Source organism: Bombina bombina, chromosome 2, assembly GCF_027579735.1.
Source record: "Bombina bombina isolate aBomBom1 chromosome 2, aBomBom1.pri, whole genome shotgun sequence".
In the NCBI taxonomy this organism is placed as follows: domain Eukaryota; kingdom Metazoa; phylum Chordata; class Amphibia; order Anura; family Bombinatoridae; genus Bombina; species Bombina bombina.
Genome location: NC_069500.1, coordinates 353,585,994 through 353,606,601, shown reverse-complemented (window position 1 = coordinate 353,606,601; position 20,608 = coordinate 353,585,994). Strand labels below are relative to the sequence as shown.

The 20,608-nt window shown below is 40.6% G+C and overlaps 1 protein-coding gene across 1 annotated transcript in view; it reads left to right on the top strand.

Annotated features, from left to right (window-relative positions):
* The window catches only part of CAMKK2 (calcium/calmodulin dependent protein kinase kinase 2), a 490,619-nt gene that overhangs the window by 378,553 nt on the left and 91,458 nt on the right, over positions 1 to 20,608 (top strand). The window contains exons 9-10 of the mRNA XM_053701737.1: positions 8,634 to 8,722; positions 11,116 to 11,315. Of these exons, the coding sequence (XP_053557712.1) occupies positions 8,634 to 8,722; positions 11,116 to 11,315 (289 nt within the window). The remainder of the gene's footprint in view (positions 1 to 8,633; positions 8,723 to 11,115; positions 11,316 to 20,608) is intronic.

Below are 20,608 nucleotides of genomic sequence, written 5' to 3'. Positions count from 1 at the left end.
CAATAGGAATGCAAGGGATAACATCTTGAATCGCATACCTTACATTGAATATTCAGTGTACGGCGGCGACCGTTTGAAGAGGATGCTCCGCGCCGGATGTCTTCAGGATGGACCCGCTCTGCGCCGCCGGAATCAAGATAGAAGATGCCGTCTGGATAAATATTTAAGAGGCTGTCTGGATGAAGACTTCTCGCCGCTTGGATGAGGACTTCTCCGCTGTGATGAAAATTGAAGAGGCCATCTGGAGGAAGACTTCTCACCGCCTGGATGAGGACTTCGCCGCAGTGATGAAGATCGTTCAAGCGGGACTTCAAAAACGTGGATCGTCGGGGGTTAATGTTAGGTTTTTTTTTAAGGGTGGGTTTTATTTTTAAAGGGCAATGGGTAGCTTAGGTTTTTTTAGATTTAGGTTTTTTATTTTGGGGGGATGGTTGGGTGGTGGGTTTTACTGTTGGCGGGGGTCTTTGTATTTTTTTTTTTGCAGGTTAAAGAGCTAATATCTTTGGGGCAATGCCCCACAAAAGGCTCTTTTAAGTGCTATTGGTAGTTTATTGTAGGCTAGGTTTTTTTTTATTTTAGGTGGGATTTTTTATGTTGATAGGGCTATTAGATTAGGTGTAATTCTTTTTATTGTTGATAATTTCGTGTTTTTTTCCGTAATTTAGTGTTTGTTATTTTTTGTAATTTAGTTTTGTTTGTTTTTTTAATTAGATACTTTGTAATTTTTAGAGTAGTGTTAGGATTTTTCTTAATGTGTAGTTTAGTTTATTTAATTGGTAGTTAGTTTAATAGTTATATTAGTTTAATTGTTAGTTTAAACTTAGTTTTTTTATTTGACAGGTAAGATTAAATTTAATTTAAGATAGGGAAATTGTAATTTTAATATAACTTTAGGGGGGGCATTAGGTTTAGGGGTTAATAGTTTAAATTAGTTTATTGCGATGTGGGGGGGCTTTCGATTTAGGGGTTAATAGGTTTATTATAGTGCGGCAGAGTAGGGCTTAATAACTTTAGTATAGTGGGGGGCGATGTGGGCGGACGGCAGATTAGGGGTTAATAATATTTAAATAGTATTTGCGATGCAGGAGGGCGGCGGTTTAGGGGTTAATAACTTTAATATAGTGGTTATGATGTCGGGGAGAGGCGGAATAGGGGTTAATAACTTTTATTAGTGGCGGCGATGTCGGGAGCGGCAGATTAGGGGTTAATACATTTATTATAGTATTTGCGATGCGGGAGGGCCTCGTTTTAGGGGTTAATAGGTAGTTTATGGGTGTTAGTGCACTTTTTAACACATTAGTTATGAGTTTTATGTTACAGCTTTGTAGCGTAAAATGTAAAATATTTTCAGTAAATACACAGTAAAACACATTTTAAAATATTAAAATTGCTTAAAAATGATTTTTGTTTTTGTTTTCAGGTGTTTGAGTGGAAAGGGCTCAAAAATAATTATGTGTTTATATGTGTATATACAGTATGTATGTATATATAAATACATAAATACACACGTATATACACATATATATGCACATATGTATACACCCATACACATATTTAGACATATATATATATATATATATATATATATATATATATATATATATATATATGTGTGTGTGTACAAGGGGGTAACAGCGCCTAAAAGTTCCTCATCTAAAACATATAACATAAAATAAAATGGTAACTGGATAAATAAGATTGGAAAATCACTGATAAAATGTAATTGTAAAGTCTAATAAGTCATTAAGTGCACAGCAGTGCAAAGCAATGCAAAATAGTGAATTTAATATTCTCTTGTATGCCATCCACCTCTTGGAGTATGTAGCTTTAATTTTGCCTCCTCACAGGGGATTGAGCCCATGAAAGAGAAGAATCATATATAGTGTAATACCGTTTTTAATATATAATTATAAACAAAACAAGCAATCATTAAACTCACATGAAGTAACCTCAAACACTGTGAGGTATGTTTATAGCATGAATGTGGATAACTCCATTCAGTTAAAATGCAGAGGACATTGTGACCAAAGTTCCAAACTCCGCATAAAAGGTTAAACAATACAGGCAGTCCGGTAGCAGATACCAAGTAATAACGTAAAGTTTTTTTTAAAAATATGGTAAGAACAGTTCAATCAAGCAATAAAATACCCTGACGCGTTTCAAAGGATTAGAATAGGTTGAGCTTAATTCATGTGAGTTTAATGATTGCTTGTTTTGTTTATAATTATATATTAAAAATGGTATTACACTATATATGATTCTTCTCTTTCATGGGCTCATTTCCCTGTGAGGAGGCAAAATTAAAGCTACATACTCCAAGAGGTGGGTGGCATATTTGAATATCCTGGGAGGAAACTACTGGATGTGAATCATTTCGTTACTACATACTCCAAAAGGTGGATGAAATCATTAAGGCATCTCTCGCCACACCGGACCTACCTGTACCAGTACCTGAGTACCCCTTTCAGTGCGGCAACTTACCTCATTAGAGTGAGGTAAATTCTGGTAAGGGGATTCACATTACAAAAGAATATTAAAGTGGACTTTCACTATTTTGCATTGCTTTGCACTTAACTTATTAGACTTTACATTTTATCAGTGATTTCCCAATCTTATTTATCCAGTTATCATTTTATTTTATGGTATATGTTTTAGATGAGGAACTTTTAAGCGCTGTTACCCCCTTGTACACATTTTTTAACTCTTACATTTGTTGGGGAGTTTGCACTACCCTCTAATGTATCTGTCTTTTAACGGCTGCTAAAGACTCTCCTCCTCCTGATCAGCGCAACCTTGAGTGCTGCTTGTTTACAGATCAGTCCTCTGACCTGTTACATTCTACTTGTATGTACATATATATATATATATACATACACACACAATATAGCCCATTCCATTCAAATACCTTGTCATATACCATATATTTTGTAACCCTTATATCATTTTTTATTAATATTTATATGAATATTTTCAACAGATAGTGTATATATGAGTGTAATAGTTTATGTTAATGTATTTATGTTGTGTTTGGGGCACATTTGTTTTTAACACTTAAGGGCCGATTTATCTTGTGTTGTGCGAACATCAATAAATGCCGACAGCATATGCTATCAGCATTTATCAGTGCACAAGCATTTTGTGTGAAATGGTTGTGCAATGCCGCCCCCTGCACATTCGTGCCCAATCGACTGCTAGCAGGGGATGTCAATCATCCCAATCGTATCTGATCGGGATGATTGCAGTCCGGCAGATGAGTTAAGGAGCAGCGGTCTTAGTTTTTTAATATGGTGTAATTTTATTTCTGCATATTTTCTTTGCAAAACAATGCAAAATGAAAAAAAGGAAATTTTACTTTTTAAATATTATTGGAAAGCATCAATAAAGAATCTCAAATGTTGTTCTTTTTAGAAGTTGATGCTGAAATGTTAATTATAAAGCGAATGCAGTTTTTAAAAATAATTACTCACCTACCACTGTTTACTATGTATACAGAAAAAAATGTACACAGCAAAAAATCACTGAAGTTGTTTTTTTTAAGGGAAAAGAAAAAATAATCTGCTTTAGCACACAAGTGAGACATGATCATAGAAATGGTTAAGTAGAAAGGCTCCAAATACACTAGCTCCTGTTTTTTTCTCCTAATGTGTATTTCCTTCCATAAGGCAGGGAGAGTCCACAACTTCATTCCTTACTGTTGGGAAATACAACACCTGGCCACCAGGACTAGGCAAAGACACCCCAGCCAAAGGCTTAAATATCCCTCCAACTTCCCTTATCCCCCAGTCATTCTTTGCCTTTCGTCACTATAGGAGGTGACAGAGAAGTGTCAGAAGATTTGGATAATCTGGTAATGGGTATGTTCCCTTCAAGAAAGTACTGGAGTTTTTAGTAATCATGTCAACCTCTCAGTAAGAGTATGGATGAAAGTTAGAGTCTGGAGATGCAGGGAAAGTTTTTCTGTGAACCCATCCAGACTGTCGCCTAAGAGTTTTTTTGGGCTCATAGACTGTGTGCTTTTGGCTTGGAACAAACAGGTATCACTTTTGTTTTTGAGTGTTGCGCAGCTCATAATAGCTTAGCGCCTTTTTCATAGCAGGGGAAGTCCTGTTCTAAGCACCACGTGACCGGGTGCAGTCTTTTCAATTTCCTAGGATCCTGCTGCGGACATCACTCCTAAGGAGAGCGTTTTCACTGTTAGCTGTCTGGGTCTAGGAGGTGGTGAGTGCCCCATCCATTGGGATTATAAAGGTGCTGTTTTTTTAATAAAAGTGTTTTTTCACTCCTTCTGTACTGGTTAATAATTCCTGTTTATATTGTGAGGGGGCCGTGTTTTGCTCGCCTGTTTAATTTAGTTTCATTTGCCTAAGCACTGTTCTGAATTCTAAGAAGGGAGACATGCCTGCTAATACTCATAGCATTATTAGTCCCTCTGAGCCGTCTGCCTCTCAGGAATCTGTGTCCGGAGAGATTACTACCCTTTCTATGTTACCTGCTCCACATGCAGTTCCCTGCGGCTTAACTAATCCTCCATCTGGAGGGGGCTTTTTTCCTGCGGACTTTACCGCGCAGTTACAATCGGTGTTGTCTATGGCCCTGAGTGCCTTACCTTCCTCTAGCAAACGCAAAAGAAAGGTTAAACATAGTTCTCCTGACCTAGAGTCATCTAAATATTTGTCGGATTTAGCTACTATGTCCCAGCTATCCGAGGATGAGTTAACCTCTGTAGCTTCAGAGGGTGAACTTTCCTACCGCGGGATAAGAAGAATAGGCCTAAGGAGGGCGATTATCTAATTTTCATTCCTTTTGTTCTGACAAATCACAACGACAGCAATCCTCATCCAAGTTCGAGCAGCCCAAGAGTACTTGGAAGCCGGCTCAGTCCTGGAATAAGTCCAAACAGACTAAGAAGCCCACCGAGAACAAATCGGCATGAAGGGGCTGCCCCCGATCCGGGATCGGATCGAGTAGGGGGCAGACTGTCTTTTTTTCAGACGCTTGGTTCCAGGATGTACAGGATCCTTGGGTCCTGGAGGTTGTATCTCAGGGATACCGGATAGCATTCAAATCTCATTCGCCCAGGGGTAGATTGCTACTCTCCAGGCTGTCTACAAGACCAGAAAAGAGTACTGCCTTTTTGGGTTGCGTACGGGATCTCTCCTCTCTATGAGTAATTGTCCAGGTACCTACAGCAGAAAGAGGTTTGGAGTTTTATTCAAACCTTTTCGTGGTTCCAAAAAAGGAGGGAACTTTTCGTCCAATAAAGTGCCTAAACAAATTTCTGAGCGTTCCCTCAAGATGGAGACAATACGGTGAATCCTTCCTCTGGTTTAGGAAGGAAAGTTTATGACCACCATAGACCTGAAGGATGCATACCTTCACGTTCCGATACACAGGAAACATTTTCAGTTCCTGAGGTTTGCCTTTCTGGACCAGCACTTCCAGTTCATAGCTCTTCCGTTTGGCCTAGCTACTGCTCCAAGGATATTTTTGAAGGTTCTGGTGACTCTTCTAGCCGTTGCCAGAACACAAGGTATTGCAGTAGCGTCTTACCTGGGCCATATCTTGGTACAGGCACCATCTTTTCGTCTAGCGGAAGAAAACTCGGAGTCCCTTCTCAGTCTTCTTTGATCACATGGATGGAAGATAAACTCGGAAAAGAGTTCTCTTACTCCATGTACAAGGGTGAATATCCTGGGGACAATAATAGACTCCATATCCATGAGAATTTTTCTCACAGATCAGAGACGTTGCAAGCTAACTACTGCATGTCTTGCCCTCCAGGCCTTTTTGAGACTCTCAGTGGCCCAGTGTATGGAGGTGATCGGACTCATGGTGTCCTGTATGGACATCATTCCCTTTGCCAGATTCCATCTCAGACCCTTACAACTATGCATACTGAGACAATGGAACGACGATCATTCAGATCTGTCTCAACAGATTGTGCTGGACAACCTGTCGAGAGACTCGCTCTCTTGGTGGCTCTGTCCAGATCATCTGTCCCAAGGCACTTCAGACCATCCTGAGAGATTGTGACTACGGACGCAAGCCTTTCTGAGTGGGGAGCTGTTTAGGGTGCCAAGAAGGCACAAGGGCTGTGGACCATCAGGGGGGAACTAGAAGTCCCTTGGTGATGAAAGAAGAATCTCAGATACTAGAGTGGGCGGAGACTCACAGATGTACGCTTCAGCAATCCACATTCCGGCTGTGGACAACTGGGAAGTGGACTTCCTCAGCAGGCAATCCTTTCACTCAGGGGAATGCAGTGGCGTCACTAGGGTTGGTGTCACCCGGTGCAGTAAGTCATGGTGTCACCCCCCCAGAAAGCAGACACACACAAAAACACAGGCAAACACACATACAAACACTCAGACACACTTAAAAACATACTCAGATGCACACATAAACACTCGGAAACACACTCAGACACACACACAAAAACACTGAGACACACAAAAACTCAGACACACACAAAAACTCAGACACACACATACAAAATATGTAAACTGCACTGCATTAATTATGAAGCTCATGCCTAGAGCTGCTCCCTGGTTCAGCAGAACATCAAATGAAAGATAAACAGAGCACTCTAAAATAAATCACTGAAGAAAAGGTTTAGGCGCGCAAGCTATGAAAATTCTGCTCTCTGACTCTGTTCCAAGTTTGACAGTGCACAGCCCTGGGTCGCATGTCACTGAGCAGTGAGCACAGATAGGCAGGCAGGTTTAGGCTAGCAGCGCAACTTTGCAAGCCACGGCACACCCACAACATTCATAGTGAAATTTGGCAGGGGAGGAGCAAAGTACAAACAAGCAAAAGCAGCCGGGAAAACTATTTGTTGAAATTGCAGCACTGGCTCAAGGGGCAAAAAAATTGTGTGTCTACAACTTCCCCAGTCCCACTAATGTTCACAAATACCAGCCTCTAATAAAATAATCTATGCATCTCAACATTGTATTTTTTTTTTATTATTTTTTTTGGTGTCACCCCCTGGAGGGTGTCACCCAGGTGCGGCCCGCACTCCCCTAGTGACGCCACTGGGGGAATGGTCTCTCCACCCTGAGGTGTTTGCAGAGATATGCAGTGAGTGGGGAATGCCGGAGATGGATCTCATGGCATCCCGCCTCAATACCAAGCTACCCAGGTACGGGTCGAGGGATCCTCAGGCGGAACTGATAGATGCCCTATCAGTACCATGGATGTTCAGACTCATATATCTTTTTCATCCATTACCGCTTCTCCCTCGTGTAGTGGCTCACATCAAGCAGAAGCGAGCATCAGTGATTCTGATTGTTCCATCGTGTCCGCGAAGGACGTGGTGGGGATGTCCTCATCTCCTCAGTGGAGGTTACCTTGTCGCAGAGATCTGCTGATTCAGGGTCCCTTCGTTCATCAAAATCCAGATTCTCTGAGGCTGACTGCGTGGAGATTGAGCGCTTAGTCTTAGACAAGAGAGGGTTTTCTGAGAATGTTATCGACACTGGTTCAAGCTCGTAAGCCAGTTACTCGTCGTATCTACCATAAAGTGTGGGGGACTTACTTGTACTGGTGTGAAGAGCGTGGCTTTTCCTGGCATAAGGTTAAGGTTGCCAGAATTGTATCTTTTTCCAGGATGGACTGGAGAAGGTTCTATCTGCTAGTTCCCTGAGGGGACAGATTTCGGCCCTGTCGGTGTTACTGCACAAGAGATTGGCTGAGCTTCCGGATGTGCAGTCCTTTGTTAAGGCTTTGACTAGGATCAGACCTGTGTTTAGATCTGGGGCTCCTCCTTGGAGCCTCAATCTTGTTCTTAGTGTTTTGCAGGAGGCTCCATTTGAGCCTATGCATAAAGTTGAAATTAAATTATCTTGGAAGGTTCTTTTTTTTGTTGGCTATTGCCACTGTGCGCAGAGTTTCTGAGATTTCTGCTTTGCAATGTGACCCCCTTATCTGGTTTTTCATGCTGATAAGGTGGTTTTACATACTAAATTGGGGTTCCTCCCTAAGGTGGTGTCGGATCGTAACATTAATCAAGAAATTGTTGTTCCTTCCTTGTGTCCTAATCCTTCTTCAGCGAAGGAACGTTTGCTACACAATCTAGATGTGGTTCGTGCCTTGAAGTTCTATATTCAGGCTATGGAGGAATTAAGACAGTCTTTCTCTTTGTTTGTCATCTATACAGGGAAGAGTAAGGGGCAGAAGGCTACTACGACTTCCTTATCTTTCTGGTTAAGGAGTGTCATCTGCTTAGCTTATGAGACAGTGTGGAGACAGCCTCCTGAGAGGATAACGCCTCTTATACCCTGATGTTTCTCCTACTTTTCCTTGTTACCTCAGCAGAATGACTGTGGGATAGAGGAAGTGGGAGGGATATTTAAGCCTTTGGCTGGCGTGTCTCTGCCTCCTCCTTGTGGCCAGGTGTTGTATTTCCGAACAGTAAGGAATGAAGTCGTGGACTCTCCCTGCCAGGAAGGAAAGGAATTTATCTGGTAAGCATAAATTATGTTTTTTTATCCATATAGTCAGCATTTATTCAAGTCTAAAAAAACTAGCCAAATGTTAATTCTTTCAAAATTACAAGTTACTTTGGTCCAACTGATTAAGATGCATTTAAATTAGTGTACTTGATTGACTGTGTGTTTGTTTGTGTTTTCCAGCCCTGTTTTGGATATTCCAACAGCTAAACCATTAACAGAGGACCAAGCCCGATTCTACTTCCAGGATCTTATTAAAGGAATTGAATACTGTACGTTTGTATTTCTCCTTGACCATAATCTCTCTGTGCATCACCTCACCTTAATTCTATGATGTCTCCAGCTAGTTATAGTGACACTAATATATCCATATCTAGATCAGGGTTCCTCAACTCTAGACCACAAGGAATAGACTAGATTTAAATTATTTCTTTTCTTGAATGCAGTTAAGCTGCCCAATAGCCCAAGAAGGGAAATGCTTCAATTCTGTCCTGGTATGGTCCGTTGAAGACTGAAATTTAGAAACCCTGATCTAGAAACTGTGGCTGAGAATTACTGGTCTTTGCATAAAATATAAGCCTCTTATTTAAAACATAGATAAAGCCTAGATAAATCTGTGCAGCCAGGTAGCAATGGCTTCTAGAATTTCACTTCTGGCTTCTAACTTTTGGATTATTCTACCACTATCTACAGTATATACAGGCATACCTCGTTTTATTGTGCTTCACAGATATTGCTCTTTTTACAAATGTAAGGTTTGTGGCAAACCTGTATCGAGCAACTCTATTGGAGCCATTTTTCCAACATGAAAACACATATATACACATCAGCAGCAAAAAAGATTATGACTTACTAGGCTCAGATGATCATTAACATTTTTTTACAATAAAGTATTTTTTAATTAGGGTATATACACTGGGTTTTTTTTAGGAATATTACTATTGCACACTTAATAGACTGCAGTGTAATGTAAATATAACTGTTAAATGTGCTGGGAAACAAAAACAACAATGACTGTCTTACTTTATTGCTGTATCAACTTGTGTATTCCACCTAAGTGGATGAATAAAAATAATATCCAATAAATATGCAAAACAGCTGAATGAATTGACTACTGTCACAAAAGTAATATTACAATGTTCTTATAACAGCATTACCCTTTTATTAAAAAAAGACAGGGAACCTCTTTTTACTATGTTATATATCTTCTACTTTAGTAAGACGTACATAGAACGGAAGAAAAATGTGCACTAGACCCCAGTTAGCACTGTATAAATAACATATATTAATTCTTGATAAAATCGTAAAGTTGCACTGCAATTTGTTACAGTGGAGTAAACCTGCTATTCACAGACATACATATTCATTCTTTTTAGGACCATTCTGGGCTTTGGAAGTCATAGCAGGAGAACCAGAAAAATAACAAACTACAGATTACAAATAGCCTGCTAATGTTTTTTGGTGCTCACGCGCTAACTGTACTCATAGTAAAAAATTAGCGCACCCAAATTAGCGTGCATATTAAAAATTGAAAGTAAAAAGTTAGTGCACGGGTGAAACCCAATGCACACTATGTTCAGGACCTTGGATTAACTTTTCCCCATGTACTTCAATGGAGTGTGCTGTTCAAAAAATAACTAACACTTATTGTTCGCGAGCTAACCCGACACCGTGTTAGACCTGCAGGTAGCTCTAAATATTTTACATTCTAATGTTCTTCACATAGAACAAAATGTTCTTTTAATTTTATAATATATCTCTCTCTCTCTCTCTCTCTATATATATATATACATATATATAATTTATTATTTTTTTAAATATATGTACCTATTTATCAATATGAATATATCTAGGTATATATATATATATATATATATAAATATCTATTTAGAAAAACAAAAAACATTTTCTTCTAAGTGAAGAACATTGGAATGTAAATTATTATTTACAGTAAAAACACACTAAAACATATTAAAAATATTAAATGTAATAAAAATGATTTTTCATGTTTAAATGTATTTGAGTGGAAAGGGCTCAAAAGTGTGTGTGTGTGGTGTGTGTGTGTGTATATATATATATATATATATATATGTATGTATATATATATATATATATATATATATAGCAAAGAAAAAATATTGCAGACAGCGGTTTATACATATATACACATATAAACACATAAGTACACATGTGTACATATATATGTATATATACACACACACACACCTACACATAACTAGACACATAAATGTACATTATAGCCCTTTCCAGTCAAATACCTTGTCATATACCATATACTTTTTAACATAAAAAGTTGTATCAATATTTACATTAAATATTTGTATCAGAAAGTGTATAAATATGTTTAATAGTTTATTTTAATATATTTATATGTGCATGTTGCAACTTTGTTTTTTTTATACTTACACTTTACTCTAGGTCTTCAGGCACACTGATCGTTTATGCTCAAACGCAACTGTTTATTTTCAACTTGTAATATGTGGGCTAGTTAGCACGGTCGCAATATTGCTTATTTTGACCAGTGTGCCACTTGAAATCTAGACCTAAATGGGTAATCTTAAACCTTAGATTAGTGGAAGGTAGTTGAATGTGGAATCTGTTTTGTATTGTGGTTAGAGATAAAACTTTTTCTGTTACATTACAGTGCATTATCAGAAGATAATTCATCGTGATGTCAAGCCATCCAATCTTTTAGTGGGGGAAGACGGCCATGTTAAAATAGCTGATTTTGGAGTCAGTAACCAGTTTCAAGGAACCGATGCATTTCTGTCTAACACAGTGGGAACCCCCGCGTTCATGGCTCCAGAGACCCTCTCTGAGACTCGCAAAATATTTTCTGGGAAGGTAACTTATCTACTGAGTGACATCTAATTAAGAAAATAAAACAACGGCCTAGATTCTAATATTTCTCCAACATAGGTGTGTCCGGTCCACGGCGTCATCCTTACTTGTGGGATATTCTCTTCCCCAACAGGAAATGGCAAAGAGCCCAGCAAAGCTGGTCACATGATCCCTCCTAGGCTCCGCCTTCCCCAGTCATTCTCTTTGCCGTTGCACAGGCAACATCTCCACGGAGATGGCTCAGAGTTTTTTGGTGTTTAAATGTAGTTTTTATTCTTCTATCAAGAGTTTGTTATTTTAAAATAGTGCTGGTATGTACTATTTACTCTGAAACAGAAAAGAGATGAAGATTTCTGTTTGTAAGAGGAAAATGATTTTAGCAACCGTTACTAAAATCGATGGCTGTTTCCACACAGGACTGTTGAGAGGAATTAACTTCAGTTGGGGGAAACAGTGAGCAGACTTTGGCTGCTTGAGGTATGACACATTTCTAACAAGACTTGGTAATGCTGGAAGCTGTCATTTTCCCTATGGGATCCAGTAAGCCATTTTCTTAATTTTCAATATAAGAATAAAAGGGCTTCACAAGGGCTTTAAAGACTGGTAGACATTTTTCTGGGCCAAAACGATTACTTTATAAGCATATTTAATGGTTTATAACTTTGGAGAGTTATTTTAATCTTGGGCATTTTATTAAAAAAAACGGCAGGCACTGTATTGGACACCTTTTTCACTGGGGGCCTTTTCTAGTCATAGGCAGAGCCTCATTTTCGCGCCACTAATGCGCAGTTGTTTTTGAGAAGCAAGGCATGCAGATGCATGTGTGAGGAGCTCAGATCCACTGAAAAAGCTTATTGAAGGCGTCATTTGGTATCGTATTCCCCTCTGGGCTTGGTTGGGTCTCAGCAAAGCAGATACCAGGGACTGTATAGGGGTTAAATGTAAAAACGGCTCCGGTTCCGTTATTTTAAGAGTTAAAGCTTTCAAATTTGGTGTGCAATACTTTTAAGGCTTTATGACACTGTGGTGAAATTTTGGTGAATTTTGAACATTTCCTTCATACTTTTGCGTATATTCAGTAAAAAAGTGTGTTCAGTTTAAAATTTAAAGAGACAGTAACGGTTTTATTTTAAAACGTTTTTTGTGCTTTGTTATCAAGTTTATGCCTATTAACATGTCTGAACTATCAGATAGACGATGTTCTGTATGTTCGGAAGCCAAGGTTCCTCTCCATTTAAATATATGTGTTGAATGTGACAAACAAAGTAGGGACAATGATGCCACTGATAATAATGTTGCCCAAAATGATTCCTTAAGTGAGGGGAGTAAGCATGGTACTGCATCATCTCCTTCTATGTCTACACCAGTCTTGCCCACTCAGGAGGTCCCTAGTGAATCTAGTGCGCCAATCCTCCTTACTATGCAACAATTAACGGCTGTAATGGATAATTCTATTAAAAACATTTTAGCCAAAATGCCCACTTATCAGCGAAAGCGCGACTGCTCTGTTTTAGATACTGAAGAGCATGAGGACGCTGATGATAATGGTTCTGACATGCCCTTACACCAGTCTGAAGGGGCTAGGGAGGTTTTGTCTGAGGGAGAAATTTCAGATTCAGGAAAAATTTCTCAATAAGCTGAACCTGACGTTATTACATTTAAATTTAAATTGGAACATCTCCGCGCTCTGCTTAAGGAGGTGTTATCTACTCTGGATGATTGTGACAATTTGGTCATTCCAGAGAAATTATGTAAGATGGACAGGTTCCTAGAGGTCCCGGTGCCCCCCGAAGCTTTTCCTATACCCAAGCGGGTGGCGGACATTGTAAATAAAGAATGGGAAAGGCCCGGCATACCTTTTGTCCCTCCCCCTATATTTAAGAAATTATTTCCTATGGTCGACCCCAGGAAGGACTTATGGCAGACAGTCCCCAAGGTCGAGGGGGCGGTTTCTACTCTAAACAAACGCACCACTATCCCTATAGAAGATAGTTGTGCTTTCAAAGATCCTATGGATAAAAAATTAGAGGGTTTGCTTAAAAAGATGTTTGTTCAGCAAGGTTACCTTCTACAACCAATTTCATGCATTGTTCCTGTCACTACAGCAGCGTGTTTCTGGTTCGAGGAACTAGAAAAGTCGCTCAATCAAGCATCCTCTTATGAGGAGGTTATGGACAGAGTTCAAGCACTTAAGTTGGCTAACTCTTTTACCTTAGACGCCACTTTGCAATTAGCTAGATTAGCGGCGAAAAATTCAGGTTTTGCTATTGTGGCGCGCAGAGCGCTTTGGCTGAAGTCTTGGTCAGCGGATGTGTCCTCCAAGAACAGATTGCTTAACATCCCTTTCAAGGGGAAAACGCTGTTTGGCCCTGACTTGAAAGAGATTATTTCAGACATCACTGGGGGAAAGGGCCAGGTTTTTTAAGGCTAAAAATAAAACAAATTTTCGTCCCTTTCGCAGAAACCGACCAGCCTCAAATTCTACATCCTCTAAGCAAGAGGTTAATTCTTCTCAAACCAAGCCAGCCTGGAGACCGATGCAAGGCTGGAACAAAGGTAAGCAGGCCAAGAAGCCCGCTACCGCTACCAAGACAGCATGAGATGCTGGCCCCCGATCCGGGACCGGATCTGGTGGGGGGCAGACTCTCTCTCTTCGCTCAGGCTTGGGCAAGAGATGTTCAGGATCCTTGGGCGCTAGAAATAGTTTCTCAAGGTTATCTCCTGGAATTCAAGGAACTACCCCCAAGGGGAAGGTTCCACAGGTCTCAATTGTCTTCAGACCAAATAAAAAGACAGGCATTCTTACATTGTGTAGAAGACCTGTTAAAAATGGGAGTGATTCATCCTGTTCCATTAGGAGAACAAGGGATGGGGTTTTACTCCAATCTGTTCATAGTTCCCAAAAAAGAGGGAACATTCAGGCCAATTTTGGATCTCAAGATCCTAAACAAATTTCTCAAGGTCCCATCGTTCAAGATGGAAACCATTCGGACAATTCTTCCTACCATCCAGGAAGGTCAATTCATGACCACGGTGGATTTAAAGGATGCGTATCTACATATTCCTATCCACAAGGAACATCATCGGTTCCTAAGATTCGCCTTTCTGGACAAGCATTACCAGTTTGTGGCACTTCCATTCGGACTAGCCACTGCTCCAAGAATTTTCACAAAGGTACTAGGGTCCCTTCTAGCGGTGCTAAGGCCAAGGGGCATTGCAGTAGTACCCTACTTGGACGACATACTGATTCAAGCGTCGTCTCTACCACAAGCAAAGGCTCATACGGACATTGTCCTAGCCTTTCTCAGATCTCACGGGTGGAAAGTGAACGTAGAAAAAAGTTCTCTATTCCCGTCAACAAGAGTTCCCTTCTTGGGAACAATAATAGACTCCTTGGAAATGAAGATTTTTCTGACAGAAGCCAGAAAATCAAAACTTCTAAGCTCTTGTCAAGCACTTCATTCTGTTCTTCTTCCTTCCATAGCGCAGTGCATGGAAGTAATAGGTTTGATGGTTGCGGCAATGGACATAGTTCCTTTTGCGCGAATTCATCTAAGACCATTACAACTGTGCATGCTCAGACAGTGGAATGGGGATTATACAGATTTGTCCCCGACGATCCAAGTAGATCAGAGGACCAGAGATTCACTCCGTTGGTGGCTGACCCTGGACAACCTGTCCCAAGGGATGAGCTTCAGAAGACCAGAGTGGGTCATTGTAACGACCGACGCCAGCCTGGTGGGCTGGGGCGCGGTCTGGAAACACCTGAAGGCTCAGGGTCTATGGTCTCGGGAAGAATCTCTTCTCCCGATAAACATTCTGGAACTGAGAGCGATATTCAATGCTCTCAAGGCTTGGCCTCAACTAGCAAAGGCCAAATTCATAAGGTTTCAATCAGACAACATGACGACTGTTGCATATATCAACCATCAGGGGGGAACAAGGAGTTCCCTGGCGATGGAAGAAGTGACCAAAGTAATTCAATGGGCGGAGCTTCACTCCTGCCACTTGTCTGCAATCCACATCCCAGGAGTGGAAAATTGGGAAGCGGATTTTCTGAGTCGTCAGACATTTCATCCGGGGGAGTGGGAACTCCATCCGGAAATCTTTGCCCAAATAACTCAATTATGGGGCACTTCAGACATGGATCTGATGGCGTCTCGTCAGAACTTCAAGGTTCCTTGCTACGGGTCCAGATCCAGGGATCCCAAGGCGACTCTAGTAGATGCACTAGTAGCGCCCTGGACCTTCAACCTAGCTTATGTGTTCCCACCGTTTCCTCTCATTCCCAGGCTGGTAGCCAGGATCAATCAAGAGAGGGCTTCGGTGATCTTGATAGCTCCTGCGTGGCCACGCAGAACTTGGTATGCAGACCTGGTGAATATGTCATCGGCTCCACCATGGAAGCTACCTTTGAGACGGGACCTTCTTGTTCAAGGTCCGTTCGAACATCCGAATCTGGCATCACTCCAACTGACTGCTTGGAGAATGAACGCTTGATTTTATCAAAGCGTGGGTTCTCAGATTCTGTCATTGATACTCTTATTCAGGCTAGAAAGCCTGTAACTAGGAAAATTTACCATAAAGTATGGAAGAAATATATCTGTTGGTGCGAATCGAAAGGATTCCCATGGAACAGGGTAAAAATTCCTAAGATTCTATCCTTTCTACAAGAGGGTTTGGAGAAAGGATTATCTGCAAGTTCTTTGAAGGGACAGATTTCTGCTTTATCTGTTTTACTTCACAAGAAGCTGGCGGCTGTGCCAGATGTTCAGGCTTTTGTTCAGGCTCTGGTTAGAATCAAGCCTGTTTACAAACCTTTGACTCCTCCTTGGAGTCTCAATTTAGTTCTTTCAGTTCTTCAAGGGGTTCCGTTTGAACCCTTACATTCCGTAGATATTAAGTTATTATCTTGGAAAGTTTTGTTTTTGGTTGCAATTTCTTCTGCTAGAAGAGTTTCAGAGTTATCTGCTCTGCAGTGTTCTCCTCCTTATCTGGTGTTCCATGCAGATAAGGTGGTTTTGCGTACTAAACCTGGTTTTCTTCCGAAAGTTGTTTCTAACAAAAATATTAACCAGGAGATAGTTGTGCCTTCTTTGTGTCCGAATCCAGTTTCAAAGAAGGAACGTTTGTTGCACAATTTGGATGTAGTTCGTGCTCTAAAATTCTATTTAGAGGCTACAAAGGATTTCAGACAAACATCTTCCTTGTTTGTTGTTTATTCTGGTAAAAGGAGAGGTCAAAAAGCAACTTCTACCTCTCTCTCTTTTTGGCTTAAAAGCATCATCAGATTGGCTTATGAGACTGCCGGACGGCAGCCTCCTGAAAGAATCACAGCTCATTCCACTAGGGCTGTGGCTTCCACATGGGCCTTCAAGAACGAGGCTTCTGTTGATCAGATATGTAAGGCAGCGACTTGGTCTTCACTGCACACTTTTACCAAATTTTACAAATTTGATACTTTTGCTTCTTCTGAGGCTATTTTTGGGAGAAAGGTTTTGCAAACCGTGGTGCCTTCCATCTAGGTGACCTGATTTGCTCCCTCCCATCATCCGTGTCCTAAAGCTTTGGTATTGGTTCCCACAAGTAAGGATGACGCCGTGGACCGGACACACCTATGTTGGAGAAAACAGAATTTATGTTTACCTGATAAATTACTTTCTCCAACGGTGTGTCCGGTCCACGGCCCGCCCTGGTTTTTAATCAGGTCTGATGATTTAATTTCTCTAACTACAGTCACCACGGTATCATATGATTTCTCCTATGCAAATATTCCTCCTTTACGTCGGTCGAATGACTGGGGAAGGCGGAGCCTAGGAGGGATCATGTGACCAGCTTTGCTGGGCTCTTTGCCATTTCCTGTTGGGGAAGAGAATATCCCACAAGTAAGGATGACGCCGTGGACCGGACACACCGTTGGAGAAAGTAATTTATCAGGTAAACATAAATTCTGTTTTTTTGTCAAGCACCCATTAAATATTCCATGTGCATGTGACTTTTTTGTTTTGTTATCAACTTTTATCAACTTCAACACAGTTGCAACCAGTCAGTAAAATTGTTGAAAGAATTTATAAAATACACCTGGAGATCATTTAGATTTTTCTTTCCAATGGCATGGAGAGTCCACAAATTCATTCTAATTACTAGTGGGAATTCAACTAGGATAATCACAAAGCTGTTAAGTATCACTCCTACCTCTAATAAACCCCCTATCATTCTTTGACTTATACATCGGGAGGATGTGCAAAGATGGCGTCTGAAGATATTTAATCCTTTAATAGGTACTTTTCCCTGCAAGCAAGGATTGGAGCTATGCTGTGTCAGATGTTACAATTAATAATTTTTATCCCGTTAAATCAATAATTTTATTTCATGACATGTGCAGTTAATAATTTCATATAATTAAAAGTTTTATTTTATTGTTATTATATTGAAAAAAAAATGTATGCAAACTAAGCAAGAATTAAAAAATATATATATCTTAATGGACTTTTGGGACAACAAATGTGTGGAAATTGAGTTTTACAGAAGTGTAAGAATTTGGAAAAAAACCCAAAAGATTTTACTGTCTCATATGGACAGCAGTGTTGACTTTTTCCCTTGCAAATATATATATTGGGTAGGTTTGATTCTAGTTCAGTGTGTAAAAGGATTTTAAAGTTGTCTCCCATAAGTCAGGGAGAGTCCACAACTTCATTCCTTACTTTTGGGAAATACAACACCTGGCCACCAGAGGAGGCAAAGACACCACAGCCAAAGGCTTAAATATCCCTCCCACTTCCTTAATCCCCCAGTCATTCTTTGCCTTTCGTCACTATAGGAGGTGGCAGAGAACTGTCAGAAGATTTGGATAGTCCTGTAAGGAGTATGTTCCCTTCAAGAAATGACTGGAGTTTTAAGTAATCATGTCAACCTCTCAGTGAGAGTATTGATGAAAGTTACAGTCTGGAGATGCAGGGAAAGTTTTTCTGCGAACCCATCCAGACTGTCGCCTAACAGCTCATGAGCCATCAGTGTTGACGAGATTCACTGCTTGTTGTTACACACTCAAGTCCATGTCAGAAGCGTCTCTGTCACACTTGAGAGGTTGTGCCTGTTCCACAGCATGGATCCTCGAGGGTAAGACTGTTTAATATATACACATTTGCTATACAGGGTCACAGTGTGGCTCCTTTATGCCTCTATAGGATCAAGGGTTAATATCCCCTTCAGGGAGATTATTTGAACAGCTAGGGGTTATTTATAACTGCTTTAATGTGAGAGTTTTTGGGATCATAGACTGTGTGCTTTAGCTTGGAACAAACAGGTTTCACCTTCGTTTTTGAGTGTTGTGCAGCTCATAATAGCTTAGCGCCTTTTTCATAGCAAAGGAAGTCCAGGTCTACGCACCACGTGACCAGGTGCGGTCTTCTCATTTTCCTACTATCCTTCTGCGGACATCACTCCTAAGGAGAGAGTTTTCACTGTTAGCTGTCTAGGCCTAGGAGGTGGTGAGTGCCCCAGCCATTGGGATTATAAAGGTGCCAGGGTTTTTTTTTTTTTTTAATAAAAGTTTATTTTGTGTCAGTCCTTCTGTGGATGTATCTTAGCTATGGAGGACTCTGATACTACATTAGAAGGTTCCGCTCCTTCTGTACTGATTAAGGAATGTTTGCAATCTAGATGTGGTTCATGCCTTGAAGTTCTATCTTTAGGCTACCAAGGAATTCAGACAGTCTTTATCTTTGTTTGTCATCTATACGGGGAAGAGTAAGGGGCAGAAGGCTACTACGACTTCCTTATCTTTCTGGTTGAGGAGTGTCATCAGCTTAGCTTATGAGACAGCGGGGAGACAGCCTCCTGAGAGGATAACGGTTCATTCTGCTAGAGCAGTGGCTTCCTCTTGGGCTTTTAAGAACGAAGCCTCTGTGGATCAGATTTGTAAGGTGGCTACCTGGTCCTGCTTACACACTTTTTCTAAATTTTACAAGTTTGATGTGTTTGCTTTGGCTGAAGCAGCTTTTGGGAGAAAAGTTTTGCAGGCTGTGGGGCCCTCAGAATAGGGTCCGCCTCTTTTTTGTTCGCTCCTGTTATTCCTTCAGTGTCCTCTGGAGCTTAGGTATAGTTTTCCCAACAGTAAGGAATGAAGTTGTGGACTCTCCCTGCCTTATGGAAGGAAAACATAATTTATGCTTACCAGATAAATTCCTTTCCTCTCTGGCAGGGAGAGTCCACGACCCCACACGTAATTATTTTTTTGTTGGGCGGCTCCCTTTTTATATTATTTCTTCTGGCACCTTTTATACCCTGATGTTTCTCCTACTTTTCCTTGTTCCCTCAGCAGAATGACTGGGGGATAGGGGAAGTGGGAGGGATAGTTAAGCCTTTGGCTGGGGTGTCTTTGCCTCCTCTTGGTGGCCAGGTGTTGTATTTCCCAACAGTAAGGAATGAAGTCATGGACTCTCCCTGCCAGAAAGGAAAGGAATTTATCTGGTAAGCATAAATTATGTTTTGTATATATGCATTGTGTAGCTTAACAATTAAAGGGACATGGAATCCAATTTTTTTTCTTTCATGATTCAGACAGAACATGCAATTTTGAACAATGTTCGAGTTTACTTCAATTATCTAATTAAGATTTGTTCTTTTGGTATCCTTTGTTGGCAGCTACCCGCTGATTGGTGGCTGCACATATATCTACCTTGTTATTGACTCACCCAATGTGTTTAGCTAGCACCCATTAGTGCATTGCTGTTTCTTCAACAAAGGATACCAAGATAATGAAGCAAACTTGATAATGGGAGTAAATGGCAACGTTGTTTGAAATTATACATTCCATCTGAATTAAGGAAAAATGGTGTGTTTTATATCACTTTAAGCAGTGTGTTACAAAATATCTGCACAGAATTTAGGGACTTTAAACTGCTTAGAACAACTGTAACAGAATGGTTAGTGCCCGCCATGCTGTTGTTTTTCTATTTTTTTTTCTGATATCCACAGCCAGCACTGGAGTCATTCACAGTAACAGACTTTTGCAGGGCAGTAGAAAGTTCCACCGGCAGTGGTGTCAACTTTAAAAGGTGGAGTTTGGGCTTCTGCAGGAGCCATGTTTTACATTGATGGTCTTAAATGTTTTAAGACAATCAATGTCTTAAAACACAGTGGGCCAGATCCCGCGTGGAGCGCTATCTTAACGTGCGCCAGTACAAGGGGCTGGTTAATGTGACCGCGAGCTTGCGGTTTCACTTTTGGGCTAAGCACAGTTAACACAGAGCAGTTATAAGGGGTTAAAGTGAGGGGATGTGGGGTGTTTGAAA